This window comes from Dermacentor variabilis, chromosome 1 (genome assembly GCF_050947875.1).
Source record: "Dermacentor variabilis isolate Ectoservices chromosome 1, ASM5094787v1, whole genome shotgun sequence".
NCBI lineage: Eukaryota > Metazoa > Arthropoda > Arachnida > Ixodida > Ixodidae > Dermacentor > Dermacentor variabilis.
Window position 1 is genome coordinate 69,534,737 of NC_134568.1, and position 15,862 is coordinate 69,550,598.

A 15,862-nucleotide genomic window follows, 5' to 3' on the forward strand; every position below is an offset into this window, starting at 1 on the left:
GATTTACTCCCCTGTGTCTGACCGAAGTCCGACTGCACCGCCGACTCTGACGCGTTGATCGCCATCTTCACGTCGCCGCTCGCTTACGCTGCCCCAGGTGGGAAACTAGCTGGTGCGACCGATGGAGGTGAGGTCGCGGGACGGTTACTTTTTCAAATCCCTCCGTCTGCCGTCTTGGTAAAGAACAAAGTGTGTGTTCGTGTCGATGGTGTAAATACTGTGACCTTGGTAGATACTGGTGCTTCCGTGTCTCTAATGTGTCTTTCTTTCAATAATCGTCTAGGGCTGAAAGTTATGTCTGCATGGGACGTAAATACCACGTTTCGCGGAGTTGGTGGTGAACTGTTCCGTCCTGTGGGAGTATGTTCCATTGTGATAACGATTGTTGAAGAGCCATTACGAACCGAATTTACTGTACGCGCCACGCGCCACGCATGATGTAGTTTTTACTTTTTACCGAAGTTCGGAGCAACATTAGAGTGCAGGGCTGGTGAAACTTCACTCAGCAGCGATGTCAGACCAGCAGCGCTTGATGACATTCCATACGATCGTCAAGAAATATTTTCCGTGTCCCCTGATGTACTTTTGCCTGCACACACGGCAATGTTCATCCCAGTGACCTCGTCGCGCGTCCGTGCTGGTTTCTGCTATGGATTAATTTAACTCCAATAGGTCAACACTCTAAAGAAGAGTGTACTTGTCCCTTGGTCACTTATCGAAGTCGTAGAAGGTTGTGCTCACGTGTGGACGGTGAGCGGTGCCCACCGAGTCAGTTGTTTTGCCTGCCGGACTGAAGGTAGCGCTCTTTGAAGAAGATGATGTGAGAATTCGTGCGGTTGCTAATCTACGGGTGCAAGCTCGTCAATCAGTGACAATTCTTCAAAATTTAGTAGCATGATTAATAAACCGCTCCCCTCTTCCCACCAACAAGCGCTCCAAGAGCTCCTTACCCGCAATGCGTCAGTGTTTGATTTTGCACCAGATAGACTACGTTTAGCACCGCACTCCCGCGTGCACCACCGCCCCAATACTGGAACAGCGCCACCAATACGACGGAAGCCGTACCGCGTTTCTGCTGCCGAGCGCAAAGTGATCGCAGAACAAGTTAGAGACATGCTACAGAAAGGCGTCATCCAGGAGTCCAGTAGTCCCTGGGCGGATTCAGTTATGTTGCTCAAAAAGAAAGATTATTCGTGGCGATTCTGCGTTGACTACAGACGCCTAAACGCAGTGACGAAGAAGCATGGGTATCTTCCCACGTATAGATGACGCCATTGACTGTTCATATTCTGCCTCGTACTTCTCTGTCGATCGGCGCTCAGGCTACTTGCAGATACCGAGGCACCCGTCAGACAAGGAGAAGACTGCTTTGATAACGTCGGATGGACTCTTCGAGCTTAACGCAATGCCCTTCGGTTTGTGCAATGATCCGGTGACATTCGGACGACTCATGGACACAATCCTGGACGGACTTCGATGGAAAATATGCATTTGTTACTTGGACGACGTTGTCATTTCCGGCAAGACATTTCAAGAGCACAACCAGTGACTCGAAGTTGTGCTGAATGCATACGACGAGCTGGACTGATTCTAAGCTCCAAAAAGTGTCACTTTAGCGAACGTCAAACTCTTGTTTTGCGTTTCCTGGTCGACAAAGAAGGCATCCGCCCAGACCACCAGAAACTTGCAGCCGTCCGTGACTTCAACCAGCCGAAGACGGCGAAAGACCTCCGTAACTTCCTGGGACTATGTTCGTACTTTCGCCGTTTCATTAAGGACTTTGCGCGCCTAGCTCATCCGGTCACGTCACTCCTTCACGAGGACACACCATTTACATGGACGACTGAGTGTGAGTCTGCATTCTGTCAGCTAAACGTTCTGCACAGCTCCAATTTCGCGCCACTCTAATCCTTAGGCCTCAACTGAGCTTCACACCGATGCTAGTGGCCTGGGCGTTGGAGCAGTTCATGGCGGACACCAGCAAGTCATCGCCCGCGCAAGCCGTAGTCTTACAAAAGCTGAGCGGAATTATACCGTAACCGAACCGCAATGCCTCACGGTAGTCTTCGCCACCCACGAGTTTCGACCATACTTGTACTGCCGCCACTTCACTATAGTGACAGACTACCATTCTCTTTACCCGCCGTGGTTGCTCAGTGGCTATGGTGTTGGGCTGCTGAGCACGAGGTCGCGGGATCGAATCCCGGCCACGGCGGCCGCATTTCGATGGGGGCGAAATGCGAAAACACCCGTGTGCTTAGATTTAGGTGCACGTTAAAGAACCCCAGGTGGTCAAAATTTCCGGAGTCCTCCACTACGGCGTGCCTCATAATCAGAAAGTGGTTTTGGCACGTAAAACCCCAAATATTATTATTATTGTTACCATTCTCTTTGCTGCTTGGTTGACTACGCGATCCATCTAGCCGATAAGCTCGGCGGTCATGACGACTTCAAGAATACGACTTTTGTATCACATACAAGAGTGGTCGCTTTCGCACCGATGCTGACAGTTTATCTTGCCTTCCGCGAGCAAGCACGCGAGATACGGATGATGACTTAGATGAATACCTCGATGTCGTCTCCGCAGAGTGTTTCGATGCCACCGCCGTCAAGCGTGAGCAACAGCATGACCCTTCTATTACAGCTGTTCTTTATGCCGCTTGGTCAACGACGCGGGGCTCGCCTTTTATTATTTTTGACGATTTATTGTATAGGAAGAGTTATTCTGCTGAAGGCGCTCCACTTCTGCTCCTAGTTCCCTAGACATTGAGACCTATGATCCTTCACGCCATGTATGATGACATCACGTCAGGCCACCTTGGCTTTGCCCGGACACTCCACCGACTGCGCCAGCGTTTGTATTGGCCCAGGCTCTGGAAGACGGGGAAGCAATACGTTTGCAGTTGTGCGGTTCGTCAACGCCATAAACAATGAACGACGCCTCCTGCGGGTGCCTTGCAGCCAGTTAAGCAACCGCCCTTGCCATTTGAGAAAGTTGGTGTGGACTTGCTAGGTCCCTTCCCCAAGTCTACTACCGGATGTCGCTGGATTATTGTGTGTGTGGACTATTTCACCCGGTATACTGAGACCGCGGCGCTCGCTTCGGCTACAGCAGCTGACCTTTCATCTTTCCTGCGGTACTCCGTCATTCTCCGTCACGGTGCTCCACGCGTTGTGATTAGCGGCAGTGGACGGCAGTTTGCTGCGGACTTTGTTGAAGAACTACTACATCTTTGTGGATCTGATTACCGGTGCTCGACCCCTTACCATCCGCAAACAAACAGCCTCACTGAGCGCACAAATATTACCCTGACCAACATGCTTGCCATGTATGCCTCCAGAGATCACAAAAATTGTGATTCTGTTTTACCATTTGCAACGTACGCTTACAATACCGCCAAGCGCGAAGTCACAGGCTATGCGCCTTTCTTTCTTCTCCGTGCTCACAACCCCAAAGCTTTATCGACGCCATCCTTCCCTGGTCCCCCACATGATGACTATTCAATAGGCCAGACTTCGTGTCGAGCCCAAGCGTCGACTGACCCGCCTCCAGACTCTTTATTCTCAAGATCGTGCCAATGCTCATTATGACGCTCGAGATGTGCTCGTCACGTTTGCTCCTGGGGACTTTGTTTGCCTTCGGACAACTGTATGGAATAAAGGGGCAGAACACGTAATTTCTATCACGAGACACCGGCCCGTACGTCATACTGAAACGTTTCAGTGACGTGACATACGTCATCGCAAGAGTCACTTCGCACAACCGGCGGTCACGTAAAACGCAAGTCGCGCACATCGCTCGATTCAAACTGTGCCACCATCGGGCTATGTAGCTCGGTTGGAGAGCTGCTTCTGCCCACGGAGAAACTGTCACGCTGCACGACACAGCCGAAGGAAGAGAAAGTAGAGGTGTGCGCGAGGAGCTGGCGCTGCCTGTAAGCCTTGGATGACCGTCCTGTCTCGAGCGCCACGATAACCATCCACCATTTTTGTAAATAAAACAATCGCATCCGTGCAGTGTTTATACATACATATATATATATAAACGAGAAGAAAGGGGGTTAACCCGATTTTTATTAGTCATATCATGAGAAGCCCCAACAAACACTGATACCAAGGACAACATAGAGGAAATTACTTGTGCTTATTACATGAAATAAAGAAACGATAAATAAATGGAAATTGAAGTGGAGGAAAAAACAACTTGCCGCAGGTGGGAACCGAACCCACAACCTTCGCATTTCGCGTGCGATGCTCTACCAATTGAGCTACCGCGGCGCTGTTTCCCATTCAACTTTCTTGGGTATTTATGTGTCCTAGTAGAACCCTGGGAGTGTTAGCCAGCGCCACCACTCACAGACCTTGGCGGCGGACGTGGAACGTCCTTTTTGCCGCAGGCGTCACGAGAACGTGATCTTTTTTGGGTGACGGCAACTGGTCAATAAACCCACATATGCTTCCTGAAGGCATCAGTGTAGCCGGATTCGAGACCCTCGTTATGTAATAAACGAGAAAAAAGGGTGTTAACCGAGGGGCCCGAATATATATATATATATATATATATATATATATATATATATATATATATATATATATATATATATATATATATATATATATATATATATGATCGATCGGACACCAATGTTACGTATAAAATTTATTCATAAATGTGGCATTAAGGTGCTCTTTCTTAGGTATACGGGGAAATATTTCTGAAGTGTTAATATTTAAGCACCTGGCATAAAGCTATATTATTACTGCATGCGCTACACGTATGTACCAAACTAGATTTTTTTCTTGCAATACCTTGCAAAGGCTTCCAAAGGCTAACGAACCCTTGCAAAAACTTGAAGACCAAAAAGTCATCGAATACGTGCAGTAGTCCTTTATTATTATAAGTCGCACCGCCTGTCCATTGCTATTTTTCCGAAGCGGAAGTATGCGGCAATGGATTATTTGAAACTACGAATGTTCATGCGCCAAAGAAAGATTGCGGCGAATACTGCTCAGGGTGAGACAAAATTCATGCACAAACACGTACATCAGTGACTTATGAGAAAAGTACGTGTTTAAAATTCAAAGCACCACGAATAGTTCAATGCAAATAGAGAGTGAGTGGTATTGCTCGAATCCGTTTACAGATTAGTTCTTTTTTATATTTTTCGCTTCTGTCATATGGAAAGTGTCTGATGCGTCAGGACGGACGGCTAGATGGACGGTCACCCTCACCCCTTTAAGAGGAAGCTCGGGGGCTTCTATATAAATGCAGGGGAATTGAGAAATCGTTTTTAACGGTAACCGCTGCACCAGATTTGATGAGGCTTTATCAGTTAAAATCTAACAACTGTATGAAGCATCTTTTTATTCTGGCCGTCGATATTTTAATAAAAATTGTTGAGAATGACAAAATTTCATGCATGTAAGCTGTCAAGTTTACAACTCTAACTCAGCAATGAAAAACGATAACACAATTATTTAAACTGCGCTTAATAATATATTACGACGAGCTCATAATGCAGAGGGGTGTATAATATATATATGTATATAATACACCGCTCTTAAGTATATTACAAATTTGTGAGTAGGTCTTTTGCAAAACAGTCGTAAACATTGTAACAATTTCAGGTAAACTGTAAATTGATATATTAAGTTTGTCCTCTTTAGGTGATCTAACGGGCGCAGGTTACAGAAATGCAATGTCTGTTTTTGGTGCTGAGGTACGAATATGCAAACTTTGTGCTTCAATTCCTTTTTAAACGTTACCCATTTTTGATTATTGTAAAATATTCCAGGCGTTAAATAAGAAAAGTTGTTTCCTGCAGTCACTAGAATTTCACTTTATCTCTCAAGTGGAACAAATTCCTTTCAAATCGGTCCTGTGGTTGTGTCATAAAAGTACGTCTGCGTTTTATATGTGCCGAATGTGCGGCATCGGAGTTGAACCCGAGCTGAGGCTTCCTCTTAAATCCGCCCGTGGTCTTGCGTTTGGCTGCAACATTCATTGATTTTGTTTTGTTTTGAACAAAGCCAATCTTCGCCTTTGTTTTAGAGACGCCTCCTGTTCCTTTTGTTAAGCCATTCGCCACTATGCTGTTCTTTATCTTCCTTTTTGTGTTGTTTGTACATTTTGATTAGGGCTCTCTTTTATCTGCTGTCAGCCCATGAGATGAAAACTCATTTGAGGGCGACTGTATACGCCTGGCCATAGGCGTGGGACTGGTGCAATGATCCACGCTTTAAGCACGGAACACCAATTTTCTTCATCAGAATTAGGGACGAGATATGAGCTGTGCTATTACTTGAACGGTTACTAGAGACCGCACGTTTTCCTTATTTATTCATATTAACGTAAATGACGGCGCGAACGCGTGTTTGCAGCAAAACTAATGCGAGACGCGGTTAATAGTACGAGGCGCCCGCTGCATCCTACGACACCCTTAAAAAAGCTTAAAATGGACAGACGCTCGAAAGTCCGTATTGACAGTCAGTGGAAACTAAGCGAAAATTTCGTGAGATCTCGCGCTCTCTTAAGCGTTCTCGCGCGTGAATCGAAGCAGGGTTTTACGCCCATGAGACTGTGCGGCGTGTGACATGTTGCCCTACACGGACGCCGTCGTTTCTATTTGGTGCGCTTTGGTCGTCGAGAATGCGTGCAACATGCATGGTGTTATATACTGGTCGCATATTCGATCGTGCATTGCCATGCACACGGAGGGTCTCGCCGCGGAAGCGCACGGAACGCGCTTTCACCGCCGACATGCCGCGGCGAATACCACGCGGTGGGTTGCATGACGAGTCAACATGACGTCTGTAGAGCTGGGGGAAGAAAAAAAGAACAGTAACATTTTAAACGTTGCAACCACTGCGTCTGCCTAACAGAGCATTCCGAAGATGCAAGCTTCATTTTTTTTTTCTTGCTTTCATTTTTAGCTATAGAACGCACAGACTGCGCCGCTCCCGCCACGGATTCGTTTCTTTTAAAGCGCCATTCTGTTCCGTTTCCGCGCGCTATACATCTGAGCAGTGGGAGACAGAAGCCCCCGGAAGTATAGGCAGTGAAATATTCATGGCAAGTCTCGCCGTTCGTTTTGCGGCGCTCGAAATGTGGCCGAGCTAGGCTCGAGAGCGGCACGACAAAATAAGTCACACAGCGCACTGCGGTGAATGGAACGAGCGACCTCGCAGACATGGCTGGCAGATTGTGTGCCTGCGTGGCCCTTTCACCATCCGACGCCTGTCAGATTATTTAGTTTGATTATTTTATATGTGTTCAAAATCACTACTTTGAGTTTTACTTCCTTGTGTCTTGTCTACTCGCTACATCTTCCCAACACTTCCGTCTGTCTCTATTGTGTCATGATCTCTCCGAAGGTTCCTTTTTTTCCTTTTTTTTTTCATCCATTCAGGGTAAGGCGATATGTTCGATGTTAGTGCGAGTACCATCCAATATTATATGCGTCTGCTCGTGAGCTAGATGGTGACTTTCTTTTTTCCACAGAAGAGGAACCGCTCCAGCAGTTCTCACGTGCATATATACAATGCAGTGAGCACGAAACTTTACCAACTGCATGAAAAGAAAACGAGGGCCTACGGAGGGCGAAACAACGTGACATATGTCGAAGTCGATAACCACAACACCACCACCGACAACAACAAGAATAACAACAACAAAAGGAAAGGAAAGCAGTAATTCGCAACCGAGATTGCATTAAAATGGAATATGCTGCCATGTTGGTCAGGTGTAGCTCTATCCAAAGCAGGAAGAGAGAGAAAATTAGAGGGAAAGACAGGGAGGTTAGCCAGTGTAAATACCGATTGGCTGTCTGTGCTGTAAAAAAAAGGGAAAATGAACAAAAGGGGATAGAAGGGTGTAGTCGCGTATCATCGTACGAGACTGATTATTAGTGCTGATTGGGCTTTAGCTTCACCGTGGCTGCCAAGTTCAGTCATAATTTCACGTATTTTGCCAGAAAGGACGCTATAGAGGAGCCTGGTGTACATAAATAACGACTGGTCGTTTTCGGGTGGTGCTTTATTAGAAAAAAGGAAGACGCCCAGAGGAACGATAACAACCAGTTTCACTCTGACGAAGCTACTGTGGATGCAACGGTCTGTCATTGGTCTCTTGCGGCGAAGATCTAATTGCTTTACTTCGTGGAGAGCACCATTTAACCTTGTTATTGTTCGTCACGCTTGGGCGAAGTGGCAGTACGTATGATTAAATAAAACAAGAAACGTCCGGGGATATCGTCAAAGGAAATATTACTTTTTCTCGACGGTTACTTTGAACACAAAGCTTTCATTGCATTGCAGAAACTCGCTGATTATACATTTTTAATGATACAGAATCTACAAAACACCTAGTGAGCAGTATACATATCTTAAATTTTAAAGAAACCATCAAGGCACTAATATATGCCCGTGAAGGTGGGGTAGTTGCCGCAAACCAGGGATTTCACGCTCGGTTGCTATAAATATTTATGCATAGCGCCCACTGATGGTGTAGCACCGGCGCAAAAAGGCCTTCATCTTCAAGCAGAATGTGTCTCATTCCTGTAGGCTTATTCCTTCACAGTGAGGCCAAAAATTTAGCAACCCCGCCGCTGTCTCTCAGTGAACAAAAGCGGCTGTCGCATCATGGTTGCAAATATTCCGGAGACCGTCCTCTTCAACGTGCTGCCTGGGCAATGAATAATTTTGGTGATTCAATCTTGCTTGAAGCACCGCCGATGACAATAATGGCTTGATCTTAAGGTCGGGTACAGTGGAACAAAAGGGAAACGCGATCGCTGTGACGTGCGACGTGTCGAAGAGAGCTTGCGTGACCGTGGCACTCTGAGATGCAAACTAGACAGGAAGTATGATGGGACGTTATCAACAGTGGGCGAACAGGCAAAGGCGTCGCTCGTTCGCCCGTAGTGTTGTGTAACTCTGGATAGACACACGAGCACGTCAGGAGTTGGGCCGCAAGCTTTGGCCGATGCCACTATGTGACGCCAGCCGTAACCAAATGACTTTCGTCATATATACGTATACACTTCAAGTATCCTCTGCAATCTTGTACTGGTCGCTTCGGTATACTTTTTTTTTTTTGATCCTGCTGTATGTTGGCCAATTGTACGCACCGGCGCGAGCGAAAGTTTGGAATCGTCTGCGTCAGCAAATAATAATAATAATAATAATAATAATAATAATAATAATAATAATAATAATAATAATAATAATAATAATAATAATAATAATAATAATAATAATTTTAATAATAATAATAACAGCGAAAATTTTCTTCTGATGCCACCGTAGGCAGGGTGATGGCGCACGCACTGAATTGGTCAAATACGCGCACGTTTGGGGGGGGGGGGGGGGGGGGGGGAGGTTCTGCTCGATTTCAGGCTCCATGTCAAAAAATTTAAAACACCCTCGCTATCTAAACTTCTGCTCGCGGTCGTATATCGGCCACTGAGAATATAGGATGCTATAAATTGTCGCTGATGTTTACCAATACAGAAGTCTCTGTCGGTTGAAGACGGAGAGAGAGAAAAACAGGAAGCGAAAGCAGAGAGGGGGAAATAATGAAAAGAAAGGAAGGAAGTAGAATACTAAGGGTGTTTTATTCGCAGGTGCATAGTATAGAGACTGCAGTCGGTCACTGAGTGCTGTTGACTTCAGGAACTGCAGCAGTGCATGCCGCAAGCTTTCTGAGCTTGTGAGAGCAAGAAAATAATCCGGTTGACTGCTCCACTGTTTTTAAAGCAGCGACGCTTCATTCTATGGCAAATGCAGCACACGCTAGAGCTTGACACTTTCCGATTTCTTCAGGGTTAAAATTTATTACTCAAATTCACAGTTGGAAAAGTTAATTCCAAAAAATATTTCGCATCATTTTTTTTTCTTTTTTTTATGGCCGCCCAAGTGGCATTTTCGTCTCAATTTCGGCAACACAGCACGGCGTGGAACAAAGCTGGGGCCGAAACATTCTGGGGCCGAATTCACAAGGTTTTTGATTCGAAGTGCTGTTTCCCACTTCTGATAATGTGTCTGTAGATCTGATCGGCTGTAATTCGTTGTTAGGGATAGTTTCAGCCTTAGCAGTTTTCTGTGAATATGCGCCCGGTTCTCTATATGTGGCTATTAAAACGTTACCGGGTTGCACTAGGTGGGTTAAGTGCCGATATACACCCTCTTTGGCATGTTTTTATTGCTTTCGCCACGTTTTGAAAAAGCACAATATGCGGCAGGTTACAGAAAACGACCGCTCTCATACCTCTCGTTAGAAAAATCTGTCTTCACGCAACAAAAGCGAAGTGCACCGAAAAAAAAAAGCATCTGAAAAATTTAGTTACGCGTATTCAGCCGTAAAATGGTTTTAGAGATGGTCCATATAGAAAGGTACCGATGATGGTGTGATTTATAGCGGTATAGAGCGAGGTTTGTTTCTGGAACTTGTGCAAAAACAAAAAGAAAAGATAATAGGGAGTTGATGGTTCTGGAGATGCGCAAATATATATATAAATAAATATTTCGACGGAAATGACCCGCTTAAGTCGAGTTAATTCATTACCAACTGAGCGCTCCTTCCAACAAAAAAATTGACAACTCAGCTTCTTCCTCTGGTGATGACGACGCATTCGAAGCAGTGCAGCTTCAAGCGGATACGAAAAGTGGAAGGTTCGAGTATTGAGGATACCGAGCGCCTGGTACTCGTGCTGCATTTTATTCTCTCCTTTTACTTTAAATTATGTCATTGGTCATACGTAAGGAGCATCTGTGCATTTAGGGCACAATAATCTGCAAGCTCGCTCGGAAGCGCAGTCGGGTGCTCGAGGGCTCGACTACGAAAGTCGATCGCATCTCTTGAGCACAACCGACAGTCCGAAAATCTTCAGGTGACTGCTTCGCTCTCGATGCCGACACCTGATGGAGTCTCGAACGTGAGGGTCGATCGTGAGGGCGCGTGCGCGCTTGCCAACGACGTCTGCAGTCGCCGAACGAGGAAGGCAGGAGGATGGATATAGTCGGGGGACCAGTCGGTACTTCGTCATTGAAAAAACTAGAGTGCTTTTGTTTTTCTTTGTGCAGTAAAAAATTCAGTGAGCGCCTGTCTGTGTCCCCTTCGCGCTTCGTCGTCGCAGCAATCTAGTTTCCCCATTGAGTAAAACAAGAAATCAGCGTGGTTTTCAATCGAAAGTGCAGGCAGAGGAACGGTGCAGTCGAGAAGGCCCAGGTATGTGAGCGATATCGATGAAAGAGAGAAATAGCCTTAAGGATAACAAAGGCACAGATATTAGCCTGAGCAACCAACTACTCTCCGGGGGCTAGAAGAAGCGGGCCTAGACTCTTGGTTATGTGAGTATACCAGCCTGCTATGTGCGCTTTGCCTGTTCCCCCTGTCGTCATTGTCAGGCATCTCTCGTTCGAAGCAAGAGGTTTGTGCACTTGCTCTGATAACATCAGAGAATTCTAGCGACGGTTTGTGAAAACAATGGCATCGGATATGTGCGCTATCTCTTGTGTTTTCGCAAGTAAATCTTCACAAGATGAATTATTAATGTCGGCGAATGATGCGTGAATGAAGTGTCGGCGTGAGTGACCAGTGTCTTGTAGGATCGAGATGGGTTGCTGCACTATGGTCGCAGTTGAACAGTTACTGTTTCCGATTAATAGAATGAGATATATCAAATTTTCTTGAAGACATAGTTTCGAGGCATTATGACGTAGAGTAAAACGGTTCGCAAATGAACTACAATGTCGTGTGGATGGTTTCGGAGTTATTACAAGGTTCAAAAACTTTGCCTTCAACGAATGACAAGTTCCTCCAAGATTGGTGTTTTCGTAACACAGTCATACAATCATGCGACAAAGATAGTGAGAGAGACAGTATAAGTTTGCCCGTGAGCCAGCGCTTTCGTTTGGGCTCAGCGGCTTGGACGACCGTAGAGAAAATTATTTGATAGCGGGTAATGTAAAAGTTCCGACTGCTACGCCCGGCTTTGTTCTTTTTTCTTTATTTTAAGGCGACTTTGCCTATGTTCAAGAATTGGTTGCACCCGGTGACCTACGGGATTCATTGCGCAATTGCGAGAATTTTGAATATTAAAGCTTCTGGTGCGCCGCGTGGCGATATATGCCAGCTCCGTATAAAATTGTTTAAGCCATCTCTCCTGCCATAAATTTCGCCCTGGTCTTATCACTTTACAAACAACTAATATAGTGCATCTAGTAACCAGGCACGGTGAAATTAAATTCGGAAAGTTTGATCAGTGTGATCATTAAGTGCAAGAAATTGGGGAGGGGGAGGGAACAAAGTCTACCCGCTGTGGGTCTACAAATCACCGTCACTGCACGACGGTTAACGATGCAGTGAAAACGCAGTACAGATCAATACCGATGACGGGGGCGGGGGACGTGGCTTCGAATTTAATTTCCTCCCTGAAAATAAAAATGCCGTTGTCGGACTTTCTTGTAAGAATACCGCTGAATCCTGCTCCTCTCAAATACACCGTCTTCTGTAAACAGGCAGTCTTAGCGTAAACGTTAGCGCTCGATGCGTGATACAAAACCGGTTTTCTTTTTTCTTTTGTTTATTGCGATAAAGACTTGCCCTTAAGGCATAATTCTTGGAGCGTATATATGTTCGATATATATATATATATATATATATATATATATATATATATATATATATATATATATATATATATATATATATATATATATATATATATATATCCCTTAAAGCCATCATTATTTCAGGCCAACTCTAAGCTCAAATTTCCCTCTACCTTACTATGAAATCCATAACACATTCCCAGCGTGGAGTAGAGGGCTTGAGTAACGTCACTCAGGCCAGCCGCCTCTACGGCTCTTCCATTAAATTTCTCTTTCTCTCGATCTTTTTCACACTGACCATGTACCATGTCAAGTAAGGAAACGGTGGTTGTGACACGTTCATAGCTTCAAGTTAAAGTACATTGTCACACATTTAGCTTTCGGTGCGTGCCAAAAATTTTTAGGAAGGTCGTACTCTTTTAAAACTGGGAGAGGCAATCTTTAAAAGAACAAGACAGCGAACGCTTTCATTAAAAAAGATTATTACGTTCTGTGGAGCAGTTTTCTTCTTCTTCGGCTATACACGCGGAAGAAAGAAATCATCGCTTACTAAAGGAACTGTACATCAACCTAGAATGCGACTAAATGGATCAGAGAAATTTTAGTAGCCATTACGCGAAGAACCAACTTTTTACTTGTCTTCCTTCCTGGCTTTTTTTTTTTTTTTTAGGAGTGATTGGGATCGGATGGGATGCATCGCTTTGCCTTCAGCTGTGAAGTTACCGTGGCACGCAAGCAGAAAACAAAAGATAAAAAACGAAAAAGAAAGGAAGAGAGGAAGAAGGGAAGAAACGTTTTTCAAAATGGTATAAGGGTGGCTACGCTCGTTTTCAAACAAATCTTATATATTTCAGCTCTACATTTGGTGCGTTTCATTTAGAAGCATTTTTGTTTCTTTGTAGGAAAGAAACGCCTCATTACTCTGTTGGAAGTGAAGCCTGTCAGCAGATGTTTTAGTTCGTATACCACATCGCTTGAGTGGAGAAATTTAAAGGAAGCGTAAGGTGGTTAGGAGAGGGAAGGAGGGGGAGCACTCTTTCCCACTCCAGGATGAGTAATTTCGTCGGAAACGCTAGGCAGACCTCTCTCTCTCTCTCTCTTTCTTTCTTTCTTTTAGTTTTGCCCTTCTTTTTTTCTGCAAAGAGTGCCTTAATTGCCTCATAGACGATGACTCCCCAACACCGCCCCTTTTCGGAGGTAATCTGCCACTACCTTCTGGGGAGCTTTAATCAACCGTGTTCAAAGCCCCTATTAATAGTCGTCGCCCTGTGTCATGACACTCCGGTGCGTATCAGCATTACATCCGTAAGCCAAATGGCCTGAAGGATAACTGAGACCGCGACAAAATGATGCAGAAAAAGCATGGCAGCCATCCCCGGTTTACTATAATTGCAGTTCGCGGGGATGCTAGTCTTTTCTGGTGTGTCGGTCCCCTCGAGTCGTACACGTGGTAGATATCTATTTGCGCATCACGGCGATAAAGCTCTTGCTCAGGAGCCCCGGGTTTCCTCAGCCGTTATTATTCTGCACGTACTGTGATACATTTAGTGAATCGTGCAAGCAGATCTCGCAGAGATATTTCTTCACTTCGCACATATTGTTTTGAGCATAGATCGCCAGAAGCGCGACACGACCGCAGCGAATAAGCAAATAGCTCGGTATAACTGAAGCAGGATCGTTTTTAGCTCTGCAGGCCGATCGACGGAAGCGAATGCTCCGCGCAGTCGAGCGCGCAGGAGGCTGCGCGGCCCCGACCTGAAAGCACGTTCGATCCATAACCGGTGTGGCGGCCGTCAGACTATTATGAGCAGGAAGGCTTGGCTAGTCCATTGCAAGTATCGTGATAAATGATTTACTGGCGCATAAACTCGATCAGAACTGTTCTTGTGCGTTCCTTGTGTGCTCCGCGTGATTTTAGTGCCGGTGAATTATGGGTCGCTAGGCTTCGGACTAAAGTGACACGATCTGACTCGCCGCTCTCCTCCCACTGCTTTTTCTCCCGCCCGAGGTGGCATACGAGGCGTGTGCGTTCTCTGTACGCGTTGCATGCGTTTGTGAACTGCGTTCGAGGTGAAGTATGTCTTCTGGTCTCACTTCAGTTGCTAATATGAGTAAAACTATCGCATGCTTTCAGGAGACCGAGCTCTTGAATAATACTCTGACGGGTTCTTTGCAGCTGGTTCTTTAAGGGTATAGGTAAATCGGTTCTTTTCGGGTCTTTGGTGTCACCCAGCGCAGCATAAAAAGCAGCCTCCATTGTGCGGGCTATAGTGAAAAAGGAGCGGCCTGTTTTGCGAGGCTTGGTGTGTCGCGCTGGTGCGGCTAAGCGAAGTGATGGCCGTACCCTCCCTGCTCCTCCCCATTCGCAGAAGTCCAAGCGCAGACCCCCGGAGCATCACCACCACCACTTCGCCTCCGACCACGGCGGCGGAACTCAGGTCGGCACGCCAGTTTACCAACAGCTCGCGGCTTCCGTGCTGCTTGGTGTGCTTGCTGGACATCCCCGTACTAATCGGCCTGGATCTCTTTCTCTCTCTCTCTCTCTTCCCCTGCCCCTACTGCTCTCTCTCATGCTGCCGCTAACCCACTGGCCGCCCACCGCAGGGGGACAGCGCATTCGAAACGTCCTACGACTTCGTAAGCAACCGCATGCTTTTGCATCTTGCCTTTTCTGACAGTGGCGTGCACGTGAGCTGTAGAGAACGCGTTTGAACAACAATCTTGCTGCGCGCCATACAGATGGCTAGCAGAGCGAGCCGAATTTTGACGGATGGCGCAGGCACTGAAGCGAAGGCTGTTGTTACCCAGTGCTGAAGGCGGGACCGACTCTTAACGGGGGCGCCAAGCTGGGCTGCTTTATTTAATACCGAGCTACAGCCTCAACTGCCTATCGCGAATATTGTGTATGAGAAATTTTCAATACTAGTGCGTGAGTGCTAGCAAGCCGCGAAGTGACGTCTAGGTGGGGCTCGCTGATTCCGCCTCGATGCGGCTATGCGCAATCGCGGTCAACATTTCTTCGCCGTAGCCGGCCTGCCGAGGCATGACCTCACAACGAGGCTCGATCTAGTTTGATATCGGCGCCATACAGCTGCGATCGTGTATGCTGGATACGATAATTTTGCCCAAGTCGATGCCACTGGGCCTCAGCTTCAACATTGGAGGGAATAAATAACCAGAGGAACAAACCAAGTGCGGTTTATACAAAGACCTACGGCCGTGACTTTGAAACACGCTTCAGCGTATTCAT

The 15,862-nt window shown here is 46.2% G+C and overlaps 1 protein-coding gene across 6 annotated transcripts in view; it reads left to right on the plus strand.

Moving 5' to 3' along the window:
* Nucleotides 1-15,862, plus strand: part of LOC142579011 (uncharacterized) — a 465,789-nt gene that overhangs the window by 409,442 nt on the left and 40,485 nt on the right. For 5 of the 6 annotated variants that reach the window (XM_075688787.1, XM_075688827.1, XM_075688796.1 and 2 more), the window contains 2 exons: nt 14,982-15,050; nt 15,217-15,249. In XM_075688787.1, the coding sequence (XP_075544902.1) occupies nt 14,982-15,050; nt 15,217-15,249 (102 nt within the window). The remainder of the gene's footprint in view (nt 1-14,981; nt 15,051-15,216; nt 15,250-15,862) is intronic. The other variant, XM_075688804.1, reaches the window with a different exon arrangement.